The 17,966-nt window shown below is 42.2% G+C and overlaps 1 protein-coding gene across 1 annotated transcript in view; it reads left to right on the top strand.

Moving 5' to 3' along the window:
• Window positions 1-14,977, top strand: part of smoc1 (SPARC related modular calcium binding 1) — a 39,040-nt gene extending 24,063 nt beyond the window's left edge. Inside the window, exons 13-16 of the mRNA XM_071529108.1 lie at window positions 2,499-2,604; window positions 3,499-3,743; window positions 5,118-5,171; window positions 14,678-14,977. Coding sequence (XP_071385209.1) covers window positions 2,499-2,604; window positions 3,499-3,743; window positions 5,118-5,171; window positions 14,678-14,694 — 422 coding nt within the window. The 3' untranslated portion in view covers window positions 14,695-14,977. The remainder of the gene's footprint in view (window positions 1-2,498; window positions 2,605-3,498; window positions 3,744-5,117; window positions 5,172-14,677) is intronic.
• The last annotated feature ends 2,989 nt before the right edge of the window (window positions 14,978-17,966 follow it).

Raw genomic sequence — 17,966 nt, forward strand, 5'->3', positions numbered from 1 at the left:
TCATATTGAGGTTTTATAAATAACTACTTTGTCGTGATTTTCTGCGTACGCCAAGAGATAAGATCAAATATGACCGCATGACCTTTCCATAAATGAGGTCCCATCTTTTTGCCATCTGTAAAGACTTGGATGTTTATTTCCACTCCTTAAGTATAATCCTTTGCTACCGTCATGCCAGCTAACCTGGTGTATGATGTTAATGTCGCGCTCTTTAAGAATCGACCACATCACGCTTTGCGGTGTTGGATTCCCTGGGAGGAAAGATCAGAGACTCTCCTCTCAACCCGAGGTCAGAACCTCGGCTCATACTCCTCTGCCCTCGGTTACTGCTCACTTATTTTTGTTGCCCCTCTGTTTCCCCATCATTTAAAGTTGCATTGTAACTCTTATTTAATTCCCCATCTGGTGAGTTTACAGAGTCAAGCATGGCTCCTGACTGTGCAGCAGATGTGTGGTATGTTTTATGGAAGGTGTGAGTGTTGCGGGGTGCGGCGGGGAGGCTGCGGGGGGCGCTGGGGGTGTTGGAGACCGCGGGGCGGCTGAGTGGAGATATTTTTATGTACTGTAGTGGGATGTTCTGAACCGCCACAACAAAGCGCAATATTTCATCACAGTCACATCAAGGCAGAGGGAGAGAAGAATGTTGGAGAGGGCAGTCTATTAAGAGGAGCGGCTGCAGGTCCGGTCTCACCGGCCCACAATACAAGCTCTGTCAGGAGAAAGGGAAGCAGGCTGGCTTTCCCCCTGAGACCGAGGGCTGGGATCTGTTAACTTCCAGTCCAGTCAATTCAGGAATGGAATTAAATACCAGATACCTTTTGCCGTAAAAAAGTTTGGTCATACCCTGTGTATCAACAAGTATTTTAGAATTGAAGTGCTATTTCGAGCAAATAAACAGTGTTTCTGTTCAGATGTTGAAGTGATCTGTATTTCTGTGTAATGAATATGATGCTAATGCTGCTGTTCCATGATACGACCATGAATGAACACCGGAATGGAAATAAGTCTCTTTATTGAGGACTTTATTGCGACATCCTCAATTATGTTTTTCATGCCTAAATCTACACTAGGCAACTTTGCATGTTGGAGGCTCCAAATGGCAGCGAGAGGCAACTGTTTGAAAAATTTGAACTTCAATCCCTAGAAATCCTGTAAGGTGAGGTCAGTAATCTGCACACAGCTCACTCATGTTTCCCAACCCAGCCGGTCTGTGATGCTTTATACCAAAGGAAACTAAACAGATGAGACAGGAAAAGATCTAATGTTGGTGAGTCCAGCTTTCTCTGGACAGAGCGCTGCTCACTGCTGCTTAGGAGACAGATTCAATTTCACTCTTAATTTTGAATTCATCACTTACTGTGGGCAGAAACCGACACCAGAATATAATTTCGGCAAACAGGACGAATCAGGGGTCTCAATTTCAGGGCGATGGGATGCTCTTCTCAGTTGCAGCCAGGTGTATTTTTACATAAAAGTCTTGCCTGGTGCATCTTTAATGTGTTTCAAAGTGCTCAGATAAAGGAGATCAAATCAAATTGACCCCGACCCAGTGTCAGCCTGCCAGAGGTCCTGCACCACACTGTGCCCCTGCCACCTTGCCACATACAACAAGAGGGGTTGCGCTTCATAACGTCCCAATTTAACACTTGGATTAAGGCGCAGCGAGGCAGTGCTTCTCCGAGCTTGTCACGTCGTAGGAAATGCTAATTGGATTCACCTGGCGGGGCAGCGGACCACCTCCCACAGAACGCCCTGAGCCAGCAGAACAGGAATGAAAAGAACCGAACAGAGCGGAGGACAAGGAGGCCACAAAGGCACAGAGAAAGGGGAGGAGGAGGAGGGGAACAACTGAGAATGTGAGAGACCCAAAGAGAGAGAGAGAGAGAGAGAGAGAGAGAGAGAGAGAGACTGTATCAAGAAAAAAAAAGGACAGAATGAGAAGATTAGTTTACTATGCAGCAGCGTTTGAAGTTTCCCTTTAAGAGACACAATTAGGAGGCAAAAATTTGCACTGGTTGAGCGCGCCATTAAAACCATACATCTGGGCAATTAAAAAGAGCTACCCAAGGTGTTCAGCATTGTGTCATAAAAGTTAACAGGTCTGCACTGCCCAACAAAGCTCTCTTATCACCGCACACTTCTGTTCGGCCTCTCCCCATGTGCCTCAACTCTGGCCCGCTCGCTTTTTCCTTCAGCCTTACAAAACAGCCAAACACTGAGTCTCACCTCAATGGAAAATGTATTCACACAGATTTACCAGTAATTGGTTGATATAGGCCATTTACCAGGGGCGTTTGATACACCTGGTTTGCCATTTAGCTTTGGACAAGGTTTGCATGCGTACTTTTACTGCGGAACACCCCCTTTTCCGTTTTACATCTTTCATACTGCTTCATTGGTGCCGTGGCTTTAGAAGCACTTCAGCTACACTGTGCCGTAATGACTCAAATTAGTTGTGGAAGGTAATTTCAGTGTTTTTTATCTTTGATTTGTGCCAGGCTGCCCCGAGGGGAAGAAAGTGGAATTCATTACAAGCTTATTAGATGCCCTCACCACAGACATGGTGCAAGCCATAAACTCACCAGCCCCCTCTGGTGGTGGGAGGTAAGTGCTACTGACTATAATGTACCTCACCGTAAACCTCAGTGCTGTTTCTTTACAGAGAAACTTAAACCTCTTCTCATTCACCTCAAATAATCTTTCCCTCTGGTTCCTTGAGACTGCTTCCCTTGCTAATATTTTGTTTCTGTGTAGTGTAATGAGATCCTTGGCACTAACACTGCCAGGGTTCAGTGTTCGCTTCCCACTGGGGCCACCCATGCTAAAAATGTTTACACTGATGGGACTGGATGGCATTTTGGATAAAAGCCATCCACCAAATGGCATATGTTATGTTATATAAGGAATACTGTACAATGAGCAAAAGGAAGCAAAATAAGCTCTGACTGGGTGATTCAAGACTGACGCAATGCAGAATATTGAAGTAAAATGATTTATTTCAAGCTAAAATAACTTGCCAGCTTCCGCCAAAAAGTAGTCCAGCAGGACTGTCTGCAGTAACCGAGGAATAACGTCTTTTTGGCACAGGATGTTGTGAGTTCATTGGATTAGAAATCAACAAAAAGGACCAAACGTCTTCACTGTGGAGTGATATAATTAGATGTGAAACATTCGGAAATAAGACATTGGCCAATCAGAATTGAGTATTCATCAAACCTCTGTAGTATGTTATGTTACTTTATGTTATGTTATGTTATGTTATGTCACACTCTGAACTTCTGTATCTCTGGTTTAACTGTGTCCTGAGCAGCATCCTATGCTATTGATGTGTATTGCTATGATTTATGGTGTGATTTTATAGTTATTAGTGCCTTTAAATTGCTTTTGTTTTCATCTGCCTTTTTTGCTATATCCCTTTATGCCCAGCATCTTAGGTCTGATATGTTTGTTTTTTCACCCCTATTTGTTGCTCTGAATCTGTTGCCTGTGTCTTTGCAGGTTTGTGGAGCCTGACCCCAGTCACACCTTAGAGGAGAGGGTGGTGCACTGGTACTTCGCCCAGCTGGATAACAACGGCAGCCACGACATCAACAAGAAGGAACTCAAGCCGTTCAAGAGGTACCTGAAGAAGAAAGCCAAACCCAAGAAATGTGCCCGCAAGTTCACCGACTACTGCGACCTGAACAAGGACAGGGCCATCTCCCTGCAGGAGCTGAAAGGCTGTCTGGGCGTCAGCAAGGAGGGTGAGTGAGGAGGAGGAGGAGGGCTGGGGGAGAGCTGAGGGGGGAGGGTGGGGGGGGTAGAGAGCCGGATTGTGACTGGAGGGTCATGAACTCCGTTAGAGCAGCTGGGAAAATCTTTGCTAGTGAATGAATCTCCTCTCCTTCAACAGTTAGCACTGAGGAGCCCCTTGGCAAGGCACTCTGCACTCATTTACTCCACTTACACAGTCTGTAGCCAACAGTTGAAGCCTTGTATGTATTGTACCAGGCAGTTGCCAGGTGTGAATGTGTGTACATGTGATGAATATGAAGTAGGGGGTTGCTGAAAAACAGCATGTGTGCTGGGAAGGTCTGAAACGAAGTGAATCCCCCTAATGAAATACAGAAATGAGGATTTACAGAAATACATAATTGGCCCTTGATTGTTTTAAGATGTTCATATTCTGTGTGTTTTAAAAATCGACAAATAAATTAGACTACAGTAAACTAACATTTAAAGAGCCGTATTCCCACACGTTAGATTTTCGCTAGTATTTCATCATCATGTCGTGGTTAAAAAAAAACATCTGTCATTTAGGGGAAGGAATGAAGTAACTGTGGAGCATGTGACAAACAGATGTCTTGGCAGTCTAAACAAGGTGCACTGCTCCGCTCAGCGCTCTCTGATGAATATTTAGGCTAGACTAATGTATTAGCGGATCGAGACACTGTCTGGGCCGGAAGTGTGGAAAACTGTAACTACTCATCATGAGTTCAGTCTTAATTGAGATCATTAGCATCTGTCACAGACGCTGCTGTCAGCTACAAACCGCATATCTTTCAGGAAGGAAAAGAAGAATGCTTATTTTCTCACTGACTCCTGTGTGTTTTGAAATTATGAAATGAGGTTTTAACAGATTTGAAAGCCCCAGTGGTCATGAAATGCATTTAACACACAAATGAATATGTAAACTTTCAAACTAGGAAAGAAAAACAGCAAAGCTTCAGTTGAGTGTTTCTTTTTGTCCCACGGAAGTGAGGGAAATGATTTTTACAGGCCTCGTGCTGATTAATGGAATTTTAAAAAATACAAATACATATACAGTATATATATATTCTAATATATTTCAGATTTATAATCATGCTATATCCTCCTGAATATAAACAGTTTTTATGCATTGTCCAGTAATTAATTAAGTAAAACAGCCTGCAAAGGTAAAATAAAAATTATAATTTGGTGTCAAACATTCTGCTCAGTATTGTTTTGTTTTGGGAGGTTGTGAGCCTAAACATTTGAGAATCCCTATTCTGCAGAATCACTTAGAGACGGCTCAGTCAAAACAAGTGAACTCAAAATGAGAAAACGCTGAAATCCATGTCAAGCCTTTTTAAATCCTTTGTTTTTCTCTTTTGCAGGTAGTTCTACGAGCAACGGCAACCAAGGGACAAGGCAAGGGACAAATTTGTTCAGTAAGGCAAACTAATATGCTTTCACTAACCCTAGCTCCGGCTGAGAGTGCTGTAGGTGGCTTGGTGTATAATCTATTAACATCCACACTGGTGATATACGACAGTTTAGATTGGAGTAGTTACAGCTAGTTGATACAGCAGACGTCTGTTCACATGCAAAGCCTTAGAGAAGAAACCCTGGATGTTTTCTTTTTGTTGAACACTTGATTCAGCTTGAGCTGTCTGTCTGTCTGTCTGTCTGTGTGTGTGTCTGTGTGCATGTGTGCTTAGGTCTGGCGTGTGTGTGTGTGTTCCCGTATGTGTTGTTTTTACGTAGGATGTGTGTGTAGAAGGTAGTTCAGCCAGGAAACCAGGATAAAATTTATTGGATAAGAATGGCAATACAATTTTAAATTCTGGTGATGGATGGATCTGCTTTTATATACTCCCTGTTCTCATATTGAGTGCACTGCCGCCAGTCAGGGAGCACACAAAATCCCCCTTTATAGTACATGAAAGCAGATCCAAGCAGGTAGTGGATGGGTTGGATGAGCAGGTGGTGGGTGAGCAAGCAGCCAAGCACGAATATCCAGCAGTTACCCATGCAGTCTGGTTGAGTTAGTCTAGTGTTGATAGAGGGAGCAGTTCAACATGAGCCAAGCAGATTCAGCCTTGTTATGCTCGAAGCTACAGGTCTGCCTGCTTTACCTCGTTTTCCCTTAGCATATTGTTAGGTGAAACCATGCATGGCTTTGTTATCATGGATTTGTAGGTGAAGGTATTGCAACCAGAAGCATCTCCATACCCAAGGAAGCTGACAATTGTGTTTTTTGAATATTTATTGTGATTGACAGGGCTGTTGTACTCGATTCTGGTCTTGGTCTTGAGTCCATTCTCCAGACCACTTTTCTGACGTCTTGTACTTGTCTCTGCCTATTTTGATTCAAACTCGTCTTGGTCTTGGCCATTGTTGGAGACTTTTTCCCACCTATCTAAAAACTTTCAAAGATGTGCTTTTCTCCACCTGTCCTCCCTGCATTTATTTTCTCCCCTAGAAGTTAGGGGATTACACCAGTGTCATTGATTAGACAAAATCCTTTACATTGATTATTTGGATGTTGAAGGGTTTAGCACAGAGCTGATAGATCTACATGTCTGTTCATCATTAAGAAACTCCTGAAGCATTATTGTTACATTTGGGAAGACATGTGCACAATGTATTGCCTATTTTGGTCTTGGTGTTGAATAGGACTCAATTTGCCCTGGTCTCTGTGTTGATTGTGTCTCAACCCCCTTTGGACCTGGTCTTGATTCAAACTCGACTTGACCTGGTCTACGAATTGGCTTGGACTTGACTGAGGTGGTCTTGACAACCGCCCTGCTGATTGAAGCCTTAGAAATAGACATGTCCAAGGCCTGATATATTTTAATTGGATTCTAAGAATTAGAACTAAACTTAATACAAGAAGAAACATTAAGTACTGCTGTTCAAAGATTTACAGTCTTGCTTTCTCGTTTATGACAAGGAAGTAAGTATGCAAGAGGAAATATCTGACAACTCAGTGTTAATTGTTTTCTGTAATCCATCAATTTTCAATCTGGAGCCATAGGTTACATTGTACTTGCGGAATTTGTTCAGTTTTAACAAAGGGGATGGGGGGTAGGCAAATTGTTGTTTCCCTCAAATAATAAACACTAATATCACTAATAATATTCAACTGGAGTAATATTTGTTGAAGGGGGGCTGATATTTTATGCTAAGAATGGGGATTCCATTCATTGAAGTAGTAGTGAGGTAGTAGTGAAATAGTAGTAACAGTTATACCTTCAAAACAATGTTAATTTGAGCTTTGTTTTCTCAAAAAAAGGCCCCTTTTCATGCAATTACATTAATCTGATGTTACTATAATATATTCGATGAATTCATATCATTAACATTCATATAAGCTTAAAAATATGTTATCGACTGGTTTTAAATACAGTAGATTTAGTGTTCATTACATCACTGAGCCCCAGCTCTCCTGCCTCTCCTCACATATACAGACTGTGTCTATATAACTCTACTTCTATCTTCCCAGTCAGTCACTGTCTGATATACAGGTCTTACTGTATGCTTCCTCTGGTGGAAACAGCCAGCATCTGGTGACAGCATGGTCCTACTCCTCCCCTCCCTCCCTCTTCTTCACCTCCGCCCTCCCCCTCTCATCATTCACTGTAATCCCACTGCAGTAGGAATTTTGGAGATACGGGTGCAGAGCGAAGCTGCATCTCCCAGCCTGTCCTCCCCTGTCCTCCAGGAGACTGGGGGAGTTGGGGGTCCAGAACAGTATGACACACAGCCATGAATAAATAAGCTTTCCTCACCTTGCCCCTGCTTACAGTAGGTCCCCCCTCCCCCCTCCTCCCTGGAGCTCTCCAGGTCACAAACTTGAGCTCAAAGACTTGTGAGGGAAGAGAAATTTGTCATGGCCCTTTGTCCTTTTTATTTGTTTATGCATTTTTCACTTAAACCCAATTTGCACAGGACTACACAGCCAATTTTCCGTTATTTTACTTTTTTTTTTTTAAGATTATCTTTTGGGCTTTTTGCCTTTGTTGTTATTATAGTTTTACAGTAGAGGTAGACTGGAAAGATTAGGAGAGAGAGGGGGATGACATGCGACAAAGGTCCTGGTCCCGATTCGAACCAAGGACGTCCTGCCACCAGGACACAGACACACACACACCAGACACACACGGCACAACAAATTTTCCAGTGGTAATAAGTGTTGGTTTTCCAGTAACAATCATTTGGAGTTGACAAGTATTGATTGGAGAGTTGTGTGTTCACTCATAGAGCTGATATGACTCTGGAGCAGCTTTTCAAAACTTATGTACAAGTGTTCAATTAATTCTGACGGGTGTGGACTTACAGAAACACTGGTATAGTGTTGATTTTTACGCTCTCTGAGTTAAATTTACCCGGCTACCCTGTTACCCAACCTCTGCATTTCTTGCAGAGGCATTCATGCAGGATAATCAAATTTTCTGAAATCACTGCTGTCTCTGATACAATTAGAATTTGTCACTTCCTTATTCAGCAAAGCAAAGCTTGACACTTTTGTGCCCAAAATACATTCAAAACCTTCCTCTTTAGAGTCCACTACTGCCTCCATTTATCATGAGAGGAGGAAGATAAAAATTGCATGTCTAGAAGAGGAAGAAAAAGAAATTGCCAAAAACATATTACGGCTGAAATTGCCAAGAGTTCATTCACATGAGATCAGTGTCATCAGGGGACTTCTGTCTTCACCAAATACAGCAGATCATTTGTTCTGGAATTTTTACTTCAGACATTACAGCTATGGCAGATTCGCATGGGATTAAAATCACAGACGATCTCCGGAATTATTACAAATGACTGTATGTCCCCAGGTTGTATTAGTCCTCTGTGAATACAACTTTTGCCTCTTTTGCCGAGTTTCTCTATCTTTCTCTGTCTCTCTTTGAGTGTCTCTGTCTCTCTCTCTCCATCTTTCTCTGTCTCTCTTTGAGTGTCTCTGTCTCTCTCTCTCCATCTTTCTCTGTCTCTCTTTGAGTCTCTCTGTCTCTCTCTCTCCATCTTTCTCTGTCTCATTTGATCCGGTGGGATTCCCCCATTGAGCCATTATTGGTCCCATCGGTGCTGTTGACTCTGGCCCGCGGGCCTGTTCAGCGCCACAGTGCGCTGAGGTCATGTGTTTACCCTGGCGCTGCCCCGCCGCGCCTGGAGAACGGTGGCTCGGAGCGGGCATAACGTCAGGCCTCTCGGACCCGGGGGCGCCGCTGCCAGGATAAACAGCGCTGGTATTGGAAGAGCTGAGAAGGGGGCTCGGCCCGGGCCGGCGCAGATGGGGAGGTTTGTTTTAGCTGTAGTCACTGAATCTCTCACCTTCATGCTTAGGAGCTGGAGGTAAACGGCCTGACAGCTTTATACAGCTCCTTATGCCGCCACTCAGGCACTCTGGGCAATTGATGATTCTGGAGAGAGGGAGGGTGGTAAAGAGAGAGAGAGAAGTCAAGAGTCTGCATGAAAGAACCATGGGTCTGCAAGAACATATGGCACCATTCTGCCTTGACTAAGATAGACGGCCATTGTGCTGGATCGTTCAGGTATGCCTCGTGATCCGATCCTCGATGGCCTGGATCCCTTTAAGTCGAGATATATTTTTTTGCCTGGCATTAAATCTTATCATGCTCTGTCGCAGTTTTGGATCGTCACAGTGTTGCTGGAGATATTTACAGTATACGTGCCTTTTCATGAGGGATTGTGAATACGTAGGGGAGAGCGGAGCACATCTGTGCGAGGCTCCTCTCTCGACGTGTTGGCAACGGCAAAGGAAAACATCTGAATACCTTGTGTGTGTCTTGAAGTGCTAGAGAGAGTGGCATCCATCCTCTGAAGAGGCTGTGGAAACCTCATTATAGATGAGATTTGTAACAGAAGCCCAGGCGAGGCTCATTTGCAGTAAACCCTTCTCACTTTTGGCCAACATGTCCAATGTCCAAGCCATGGGAGATCGACAAGTTTGGTTGTTCAAGTGGCTCCAGACGTTGCCGCTGTAATGAATGAAATACAGTACAAAAACTTAATGTCTCTATTAAAGTTGTTGGAAGGGGATCTAGCAGCAGGGTTCATGATGTTCTCTTCAATAGTCTCATTCCATTTAGAAAGACATAAGCATGCATTTGAATAAGCACAAACACATGCGGGTGTACACACACGAACGCACACACACACACACACACACACCAAATGTGGAAATACACATGTAGACAAGCACGCACAAAATGTTCTCTCACATTTTAGACTTTATGGACTGAAAAGGTTTGAGGGAGGCAGTTACAGGACGTACCCACCATAGTGACACAAGTGTTTACAGAGTTTTTATCTTCCAGGAAGCATCAGTTGCTGTTGAGAGTGTGTGGGATGTGTATTTGATAATTAAGTGCACCATTCTTGCCAGTTATGTTCTGCTACTGTAGCTGTTATGCTTTGTGACTTGTCTCTTATTCTGTTTTTATATCAGACTGAGAATTGAGCTCTCTTCTCTTCTCTTCTCTTCTCTTCTCTTCTCTTCTCTTCTCTTCTCTTCTCTTCTCTTCTCTTCTCTTCTCTTCTCTTCTCTTCTCTTCTCTTCTCTTCTCTTCTCTTCTCTTCTCTTCTCTTCTCTTCTCTCCTCTCCTCTCCTCTCTCCTGTTTGTCCTGGCTGTGTCCGTCATTAGGCAGGAATGAATGGAGGGCATTATGAGGCCGGCCTGGCACCGGGGCTGCAGGACCATTAGAGAGCCCAGAGCTCTGTCCTGTCAGAGCCAGCAGTAATTACTCCACACCACTTGTGTTTTAATTACTGTGACATCAGCTCGACGCACTGTTCTGTGTCTGCTAACGGTAACGGAGGTCAACGGAAACGACCGCGATGGTTAGATAAGCATCGTTTCGCTCACCTGTTACTAGATGCCTTTTGCTCCATTTGAATGTACAACACAGTTCAGTAGCTGTCTTATGCTACGAAAACAGAAGATAGACCCCCTTTCCCTACTTTATGGGGGTCTTATGTTCTGCAAGGCTAACAGTAAACCCAAGCCTGTGTATCAGTCTTCTTAGCCAAGTCCTTTTCTCCTGGTTGCCACCATGTACAGGTATACCATGATTCCCAGCTCCTGAGCCAAGCTTCTTTATTGGCCGGTCCCAGGTGAGGTGAGGCGATTCACCGCTAGACGGGATCTGCTTTCAGCTCTTTATCACAAGTGGGGCCAAGGTGTCCAGGGAGAGGCCGGGGAGCTTTGTGTTGTTAATGGCACAGACAGTGTCCTCAGTGACTGGGAGGAGAGGAGGGAGAGGACCATTCGCTGCTCTGGAGCCTGGTAATTGCCAAGGCAATTCATCAGCGCTACTGTAGATCGGCCCTGCACAACGGAGACATTTATCTGTGCTAAAGAGGCAAGCAGCATGACTTCACTGCAAAGAGGTATCGTGAAATGCTGTGCTCCTGTATAGCTTAACAGGTAGAACATGCCACTAACACTGCCAGGGTTTGGGATTTATGTTATGTTCATTTACACTGAATATACACAATATTAGGTCTGAGTTCCTGATATTGAGTTCCACCTTCTTTTACAAAACCCATGATTCATGTCTCAAGGCTTAAAAATCCTTTAACACTAGGAAGGCCAAGCCGCAGCCAACTGACAGCTGTTTTGAATATTAGAATTGAAATATCTCAGCTTCCAAAATGTCTCTCCATTACTTTTCCTATAGACCCATTTTCTGCACAAGCCAGTGTTAGTACATTTTTAAAACCACGCAAGGAAATAGTAGTTCTTATTATATTCATTACCTTCAACTGATGGCTTGTTGGCCTTCTCCTAATCCCTTAAAATCCACCGGCCTTTCTAGTGTTAATTTAAAGTGGTAATCCTCAAGGTTTCTTGTCTTTGGTGCTAAGCGCTCGTTGCTGTGGTGTTTCTGCACTGCACTTCCCAGAGATCACCTGTCAATCAAACAGTGTTCACGGTACTGTGACGTCTTTTTGCTTGGATTTTCTGTTTGATGCAGTTTGAGTTTCTGTAGGTGGCGCTCTTTTCTTTGTCTGTTCCATGGTGGCTATCACTGCTCATGCTAACTACCCAGTTCTTCTTCTGTTTATTCCAAACAAACCGGAAACGTAAAAAAAACCCCCAAAAAAACGCATTATGTCCTGTGCACTAAAAGATTATTCTCATGAAAGAGCTGGGTGTTTAGAACAGCAAATGTAAAAGCTTTCATGAACTGGGTGTAGGTTGAATCTCTATTGTGTTTTATCAAGTGGTGATAGAGAGTAGCAAAATGGACATTTATTTAGATGAAAATGTCACGGATTATTACTTAAAGCGATTCCAGCTTTCACCTGGATTCACTTGGTCAGATTATAGTATTTCACGGTAGGACTGGAGTAGGCGGTCGTAACATTTTGTACACTCAGAGAATAGGTGAAAGCATTCACTATTGTCATATATAAGGTAAGCTAATTTATGAAGCTATTGAGTGGTTTTGACGTGTTCAGTACTGAATACTTGCCTCCAAGGTAAAAGAATTGCTTGAGACTATAGAACCTGCCAGAGTGAACATCTGTAGTGAAATCAGCTGGCCTTCTATTCATGGCTCGCATAACAAGCAGTGACAGGGACGCACCTGCACATCCCAACCCCCACAGTCTGTCCACATGTTACCTCATGCAGGCAGATAGACAGACACAATCACACATAACCACATGTACATATGCACACGCGCAAAAGCACCCTGATGCGCACACACACACACACACACACACACACACACACACACACACACACACACACATATCTTCCCTGCCCTACATATACACAAACACATGAACACCATATACACACCACACAAAATCTCACACACACAGACTCATATGCAACCTCATGCAGACAGACAGACAGACAGACAGACACACACACACACACACACACACACACACACACACACACACACACACACACACACACACACACACACATTGTATGAGCCCTCATGGGGCTCAGGCGGACCCCTCTGCTCCTCGGCCTCCTCCCTCCTCCCATGGGAAGAAGCTCCACAACTCCCTTCTGACAGCCATCTGTAAGCAATCTGCACTCTTTACCCATCTCCTTCCCTCCCATTTCAGGCCTCACTCTCTCTCTCCCTCTCTCTCTCTCCCCCCCTCTCTTTCTCTCTCTCTCACTCTCTCTCCCCCTCTCTTTTTCTCTCTCTCACTCTCTCTCTCCCTCTCTTTCTCTGATTTCGCTGATTGATGAGCCAGGAAGGAGTCCCATCCCTTGTCAATGTAACTTCAGAAACCTGTTGAATTATAGCTCTATGAATTATAGCTATATTAATATTAATGAGATTGGCTTACTATTTTAAAAACAGAGTAATAGTCATGCATTGTATTTTAAAACAATGCTGGACAGCATGTTTTGAAGTGTATAATCCAGTACTCTGAGTTACTTTTCATAAATAATATATTTGTAACATAAGTAGTTACTTTTTAAAGTAAGTAACAAAGTAAAGTAATTACTTTTAAAAGTAACTTTCCCAAGTGCTGGCCTGATGGCTTTACAAATGTCTTGATTCTTTCCAGTGATATCATGAACATCATGAATAAAACCAAAAAAACAAAAAATGCTAAATATATTAGATAGATTTATTTTTGGTTCAAAGCCAAACTAAAAATGCGCGGTCTGGATGGGAATCTCCCTTGAATTGTATAATTGAGGTAATCATGCTTGTGAGATAGAGAGAAGGGAAGGGAAGAGGGGAAGACGATAGTTTTAGGCGGAAGACACTTGCAGAGAGGAACTTATTAACCACAAACCACAGAGGATGGATCTGCTTTCCACATGATCGTTCAGAGAGCACAACCACCTCTTTGGCACAGATACATATGCACACACACACACACACACATGTCAAAAAGCACACTCACATATGCACATAGAAAAGCACATACTCATACATGCATATACACACATTAGGGTTTGACTGGTACAGGCATTTGAGAACGATATGATACCGATATACAGTACACACCTCACCGCCAATAGCTGACATTTTGTGCCAATATTCAGTATCTTCAATTTGGACCATTTTCATACCAAAAATTACAAGTATGCAGTGTTTGTTTTTTGCCAGAGTTCTATTCCTGGCAGGGTAGAAAAGCCTCTGAAAAAGCATTTAGACAATCTGAAACTCACTCACACTGAAACTCTCCATTGAAACCAATACTAATTAAAGTCTCTTAGGTGATATAGCAGTTCTTTAAAGCAGTGTCTCCTATTCAATGGAACGGAGAAATCTGGGATACATTAGGCCTTTAAATGAAGAATGAATTTACAAAAAAGGGAGGAACCTTCATCATATCAGAGGGGGGCGACAATCTGTGATGCGTTCCAGGAGTGTAGTAATTTACTGTTTTTGGTGTACTCACTTTCCCTCAACATGACAACTCCCAGTGAACGTGCCTGAACTTGTTGTGTTCAATACGTGTAGATGGAGAGAGCAACTGTGGCACTGAAAGCGATAGCATAGTAACAGCAAGAGAAAGAAAAAGTGAGAGTCCTACCTCTTATTCAAAATGCAACATGCCTTGTAGCAGCATTGCATTCTGGTCTATTGAGGCTGAGTCTGCCTCTTCCATGATGGATTGTATGTATGATTGTTGAGCGTTGGTGCAAAATGGCAATTCTAGAAAGAAGCCCTCACCCTTTGATTCTGAGGGACTGACACCAAAACCTGAACTATTGATGTTTTAGATAGTTAAAGAATAGTTAAAGTGTGTGTGTGTGCTTGTGTGTGTGTGCATGTGAGTCTGAGTGAGCTAAGGCATGTTGAGGTTGAGGAATGCCGTCGTTTTGTCACGCAACAGCGATGTGTGTGAGCGCATCTGCACGCCGGATACTGAAACAGACGAGTCATGGCATTTTCTTTTTCTTTTTTTTTTTCTCTGTCTGTCTATTCCCAGTAGGTCGTCTGGTGTGAGAAGAGAAGGTTCCAGAAGCTGAGACGAGAGCAGAGGGCACAGAGGGAAGGCATCTGTACGCTTGCTGACAGGAAAGAGAAAGATGGAGCAGAAAAATTAAGAAGTTCCTGAGTTTAAAACGAAAAAAAAGAGGAAAAAAACAAGAAAAGAAAACGAAGCGGCGCCAAAATATTTGCACTTTCTCCTCCCAATGTTTGACGTTTTATCTGTTTGTACATGTGTTTTGACGTTTTTTTTTTTTCTCTTGATGTGACTGAAAAGATCTAGATAAGAATGAGAATATGTAACTATATGTAAGAGATGACAGACTCACCACTGGAACAGCAAGCATGTGTATGTTATCACATTTCCCTGTGCGTTCAGTCTGCTGTTGTGATTCGTTCTGTCCTCAGATAACAAGAACAGGCACTAGTCTTCAGCATTTTGTGGCTATTAGCTAATGCTTGCATTTCCCCTGTTTAACGTCGCTGCATACAGTTTAATGGCAACCCACTAGAGAGGAACTTGAAGGAGGCCGAAGGTATTGCCCAAATGTCCCTGCATACACCTCCCATAGAGAAATACACACCTTCCTAAAGTGTTTGGATCCCTACATAGGAAGAGCAATGGCAGCGTCGACCATTTCAAACCAATGTGTAACTATATACGAACTGCAATAACTGCCATATTATGTGAATGGCGTGCATTAAAATGAAACTGTGACCGTTGAGTCTAAGTCATCAGCACAGAATTAGCTGTATGAATCCCCTTGCACTGTTCGGTACAGTATAGAAACATTAACATTTTGGCTTTAGAGACGAATCAGATGTGAGAGCCTGCAATACTGCAATACTTCATTAGAAATGCCTGTGCTATGTCCGCCTTCTGTTCAGTGCATACCAGTGTTGGGAAAAGTTTGTTTTAAAAGTAATTAATTACTTTACTTCTTTATTATACAGTTACTTAGAGTACTCTTGCATAACCCACCTCAAAAACTGACAAAAAAATTGAAACAATATGAAAGAAAAATAAAAGTAACAACATTCTAATATTAAAAAGCAACTAATAACGGTTTACGAGAATTTAAAAACTCATGTGTGAAGTTATTAGTTACCGCAAAAAAGTAATCCAACGTGTTTCAAAGTAATGTGTTACACCCCAACACTGGTACATACACAATCCTAGCAGTATACTAACTGAACTTTCCACTGTAGCATGCAGCATGTGAACAATGTCCACAATGTCCATGCTACATGGCAGTTTGAACATACTACATTCAAACCATAATAAAGCCCATTGGCTCACAAGTATCTAATTTTATGTCAAGTCATTGTGGCTAGTTTTATGACTTTACTAATTTGAAGTTAGTATTTGGTCAATTCTTACTCAGTCAAACCTGGAAATCAATATAACACCTGGGCAATTTTCGTAATTTACCTACTGTCTTGTTTTAAAGAACGCCTCTAATCGTTGAGTCATTGGTATTGATCATCAACCCTAATAACCCCCCGCAGATATATTATAGTCATTTTGTGCTATGGGGAAGTAAAAGCCTTACTTATTTCTAGGGCTGTACAGTTATTAAAAAAAATAGCAATATGAACTACTTCAATTTACAAATCGCAAGAGGCAAAAGATGCTATTATTTTTTCAGAGTGGTATGTGCTCAGAATGGATGCTAAACATGGTATCTAGAAATGAAATTGCACATTTTAAAAAAAAACATTCATTGTATTCAAACAACAAATCTTAAGCAGCAACACCTCAGTTTTTTATTAAAAATGTTTCGTTTCTATCTAAAATATTGAAAAATCTGTCTGCATACTGTATTGCAATTTATGTCGCTATTGCAATACTCAGCAAAATAACCCAATATGATTATCTGTGAATATCGTACAGCCCTACTTATTTCCCCTTTAACTTCACTGTACTGAAATAGCCTACAGATCAGCATGTGCTACATACACTGGTCTGTTTTAACTCTTCACTCTTGATTATTTGACATCAGGCCTCATTGAGTGTGTTTACATGCACATAGTGTTCTAGCACAGAGTGTAACGCTTATATCCCGTTTAAGGTCATATCCCATTCACAAATGACCATTAATAGATATACATGAATCCGTTAATCACAAGTATATATTATGAAGAATATTCCTAATAGTACCATGGAAACAGAAGTCACACAGATGACAAAAGCCAACCAGTAAATGGAATAAGGTGTTTACATGGCTCAGCATCCCCTTAACATCAGTGTATGCCAGCAGTCATATTTGCGTTATTGTGGAGTTGTGCCAACTCCTAAAATAAATATTTGAGTCTCCCCAGTAATATCAGAATACTTTCGTGCATGTAAACACATTCATTGCCCGCCTTCCAACAGATGATGTCAGTCCTATTCTGTAAAATACTTACCACCACACACACACACACACACACTTGGAGCTTCGCCACCTTATGTAAGACAATGCAAAAAGTCTGCCAAAATACTCCTTTAGGGCGTTCTATTAATAGGAAAATGACTGAGCAGGGGGGAGAAATATTAGAAAAAAGACCATAAGTTTTCAAAAGCAAAAATAAAAAAACTAATAATTCCTTTCTCACATTTGGCAACAATTCTCTTTCTAAATTGGAAAGACTTGAGTTATTGTGGTTTGAATGTTTGTGTATTTTTTTTTTTTTTTTTTTTTTTTGTATTTCTTTGCATATCCCCCAGAGTCACTGCAGTGGCTCATGAAAGTAAGGCAAGAAGGCTCCCATTGTAAATATGTATAATAACTTTTGTTTGTTTGTGTGTTTTACCATATTTCATTGTGGGGCTTGGGTGTTCACTTACTTTCTAAAAGCAGTTCCATCCTCATTCTGGCTTAGCGTAGAAAAATAGACACTCGCCTCCACTGTCTGTACATCATGTCAAACATTATTCTGTTACTGTAGCTAATGCACAGCATCGAAACACGTAGACCAGACTGTATGTTATCAACTCTGAACACTGTTTATTTTACCTTCTGGAGGTTTTATTTGACCGTTTCTGTTAGCGTTTTTGATTCCTGTCATCATCACTGCATAATCAAGTATGTATACCTGGTGCTTAATCCACTAGGATCACAGGTCCAATAGCGTCTAATTTGAATTGGATTGTTATGCCAAGAAACCTCTCTTTCCTGGAGGGCTCTCCTGTCTCCTGTGTGCCTGTTCCTGTCCAGGTCTGAACCTGAACACTGGGCCTGTGTGTGTGTGTGTGTCTGCTGAAGTGCTTCCAGACCCTGCAGGGCTACACGTCACATGCAAGA

This window comes from Centroberyx affinis, unplaced genomic scaffold (genome assembly GCF_046629955.1).
Source record: "Centroberyx affinis isolate AG114_WGS23_722 - 3 ecotype Tasmania unplaced genomic scaffold, CSIRO-AGI_Caff_v1 ptg001765l_1, whole genome shotgun sequence".
NCBI classification, from domain to species: domain Eukaryota; kingdom Metazoa; phylum Chordata; class Actinopteri; order Beryciformes; family Berycidae; genus Centroberyx; species Centroberyx affinis.